This window comes from Mus caroli, chromosome 1 (genome assembly GCF_900094665.2).
Source record: "Mus caroli chromosome 1, CAROLI_EIJ_v1.1, whole genome shotgun sequence".
Classification (NCBI taxonomy): domain Eukaryota; kingdom Metazoa; phylum Chordata; class Mammalia; order Rodentia; family Muridae; genus Mus; species Mus caroli.
In genome coordinates, this window is record NC_034570.1 from 147,776,201 (window position 1) to 147,779,482 (window position 3,282).

The following is a 3,282-nucleotide window of genomic DNA, read 5'->3' on the forward strand; positions in this document are numbered from 1 at the left end:
TGGCCTAGTCGGCCATCACTGGAAAAAGAGGCCCATTGGACTTGCAAACTTTATATGCCCCAGTACAGGGGAACGCCAGGGCCAAAAAGTGGGAGTAGGTGGGTAGGGGAGTGGGGGGCGGGGAGTGTATTGGGGACTTTTTGGATAGCATTGGAAATGTAAATGAGGAAAATACCTAATAAAAAAAATTAATTCAAAAAAAAAAAAAGAATGCGCCAAAAGATTAGAACAGATTGCTAGAGTTAGTTTGAGGCTAAGCAGAGTAATTCAGGAGAGGCTGAAAGAGAGAGAGGCCAGATTGAATCAGTTGGCTTGGAGAGGAGTTTGAGCCAGAACAGCTGAGTTGAACCAGCCAGAGTTCAGAAGGAACTAGGAAAGGCTGAGCTGATTTAGCAGTAAGTCTCAGAGGCTGAAAACATTTTAGGTCTAGATAAAAGCGGATGGAGGCTAGAAGCTTCTAGAACCAGGCCTAGGTTACCAGATAGAGGCAGTAAGCCTTGGAGATGACAATTACATCAGGAGGATAAAAATTATTATTTTTTTAAATAACAAATAGAAAGGGTCCCTCAGTAAAATAAATCTTCAAAACTGTTGATTTCCAGGAAGATATTCACTGAAAGGGTGATTCACACTAAAGAGACACAATGGGGCTGGAGAGAGATGTCTTAGAGGTTAAGAATGCTCTCTGCTTTATCAGAGGACCTGGTTTCCATTCCCAACACCTTATAACTTATAACTATTTGTAACTCCAACTTTACACTGGCAAAACATGCATGCATATACACATACACATGCGAAAGAGAGAGAGAGAGAGAGAGAGAGAGAGAGAGAGAGAGAGAATTAAAGTTGATTTTGTTAAAGTAATGAGACAGCTAGTAACACCAAAATAAAGGCTTTGTTAATGACTTAATTTGGATAATTAAACATGAAAATGTGTTAGAGAACATGCTTGACTTTAGAAAGTATACATTAAAAATTTAGGTAAACTTAATTCTCAAATGGTTCAGAAAATGTATGGGGTCGTCAATTCTGGGTATCTATGGAGGATTAACTCATCCTCCATCAGGACTCTCTGTGATGAAGGCCAAGGAAAGAGCACAGGAAAGGGAGACAGATACAGTCAGATACCCACCCACTATCCAGCAAGGGAAAGGCTGAGGTGCCCACAGCAGTTCCTTGGTATCCGAGAGGAACTGGCTTCAGGAATCCTGCAGATATCCAAATCTGCCACTACTGACATCCACTCCATCCCGAGCACACCCTCCCATACACTTTAAATCATCCCTGGATCACTTAAAATACACAATGCAAGGAAATGCATGCAAAGGATTGATATACTGTCTTGTTTAGAACGTGATGGAAAAATATCTGTAATGTTTTACCAAATATTTTAAATCACAGATTGGTTGAATTTATTAAAGGCATGGAGGGCTCTGTGTGTGTGTGTGTGTGTGTCTGTGTGTGTGTGTGTGTGTGTGTGTGTGTGTGTGTGAGAGAGAGAGAGAGAGAGAGAGAGAGATATTCTGTGTAGAAAGGAAAACAGAGACAGAATAGAGTGACCGATAAACTGGCAGCATTGGCAGGAGCTGGGTGAAATGTGTCCTAGAAGCCTTTACGTCATTCTTTGCAAACTGGAGGTAATTGAAATAGTTTCAAACTAACAGGTTTAAAATATAAGGTCTGGCATGAGTAAAGGTCTCCAGGCTGCAGGTGCCAGCAGGTGCCAGCACTCAGAAGTTAGCTGGCTGGCCACCCCTTCACCAAGCTGATTTGTCCCCAAGCCACGGGAGCCCAAGCACTGACCTTCAGCTCCCGAGTCATCCCTTTTCTGATGAGTAGCCCTTCTTGTTTAAATCCTTTGAAATCATATATCTGTGGGTCGAAACAGAAACACAGAAGCCCTGGAAACTGAATGTGGGTGGAATTACGGAGGCTGGAGAGACCACCCTGAGTCCTGTGCCTCTCTGAAGACAGGACACAAAGACTGGCCCGGCCTGTGCAGAAGAGCCCTCCACCCTTTTCTGTGTGTTCTGCTCCTCCCTTGGCTCCATGGGCCTCAACTCTTCCTGCCCCTGCTGCTCCCCTGAACAGCTGAGCTGCTTCCCGCCATCTAGAAGGTTCTTTCTCAGACCCTGCTTTGCTAGCATCTAGTCCCCACATACTTGCTTCAGGGGAGGCCTTTCCCAATCGCTGTGTCTGGAACAACCCACTTCTATCTCCTTATAGTCATTCTCAGGGTCAGAGACAACGCAGCTGACACTCTAGGTTGTTTGTGTATCTGATTGGTTGGTTGCCGGGTGAAGAATTATGAAGACAAGGAACTTATCTCTTTTAGGTACCCCAGCACGTAGGATAGGCTTTGGCCACCAAGAATAGAAGCTGACTCTGCCTCCAATGACCTCCCCATGGATCTAAGGCCTGGCTGCTAGTGTAACTTCAAAACAGCTTACTTGTGTCAGCTTCGGTTCCATGCAAACAGCCTTGCAGTTCTTTTTCTGCAGAGAGAAGAGGCCACAGTTGGCCACGGATCAGGATTGGGGGAAGATGTCCAGTAACCAATGCTGTGATCTGCACCTGAGTACAGGCTCACACGGTACCAGCATGCTGTCTGCTTCTGGCCACTGACCTTGGTCTTATGTTTCTAATGAAAAATGGGTGTACCTTTCCAGCAGACAGAGAAAGAGCTTTTGAACAATGTTTAGGAAAGCCCCAGAAGGTTGTTTTAAGAGACTGACCTGGATTCTAATCTCAACTATCCTCTCTTTTAAGACCAATGTGGCCATCTTACTTAGTTCCAGGGCCTCCATTTTCCTCATCTATAAAGTGGGCCCTAATCTATCAAGATTATTTTTGAGTCTTAGATCCACCAGTTAGACACAGGCCTTGGTGGGGACCTGGACTGTGGGCAGTCATGAAGAGCGGTGGCTCTTACATGGGAGCAGTGTGGGCCTCTTTCCCTCCCCGCCAAGGCCAGGAACCAGTTTCACACCTATTCCAGGCAAGAGGATGCTTTGTGCCCTGAACAAAGGCAGAAAGTTGGAAGGCTCACAGGATGACTTCCAGTAGCCTCTCTGTCCCGCCTCCATTCAGCAGAAGCCCACAGAGGCCCCACCGTGCCCTGCAACACTCTTCCTTTACCAGGTTAGTTTTCTTCAGTTCTGCATTCTTGGCTGACATGATGGAAGGGCTAGGTGTTCTTCAACTTCCCAACCTCCCCACAACAGTCCCTTGGGACTGGGCCACCGACTTATGTAACTTACAGGCTTAGGCAAGTGCAGGTTG

General features: G+C 45.8%; 1 protein-coding gene across 11 annotated transcripts in view; it reads right to left on the reverse strand.

Moving 5' to 3' along the window:
* Tex35 (testis expressed 35) overlaps nt 1–3,282 on the reverse strand; it is an 11,391-nt gene extending 8,109 nt beyond the window's left edge. For 3 of the 11 annotated variants that reach the window (XM_021167995.1, XM_021167969.1, XM_021167961.1), the window contains exons 1-3: nt 3,139–3,250; nt 2,451–2,495; nt 1,804–1,872 (exon numbers count right to left, since the gene is read on the reverse strand). In XM_021167995.1, coding sequence (XP_021023654.1) covers nt 1,804–1,872; nt 2,451–2,495; nt 3,139–3,177 — 153 coding nt within the window. In that variant the 5' untranslated portion in view covers nt 3,178–3,250. The other 8 variants (XM_021168042.1, XM_021168032.1, XM_021167987.1 and 5 more) reach the window with 6 other exon arrangements.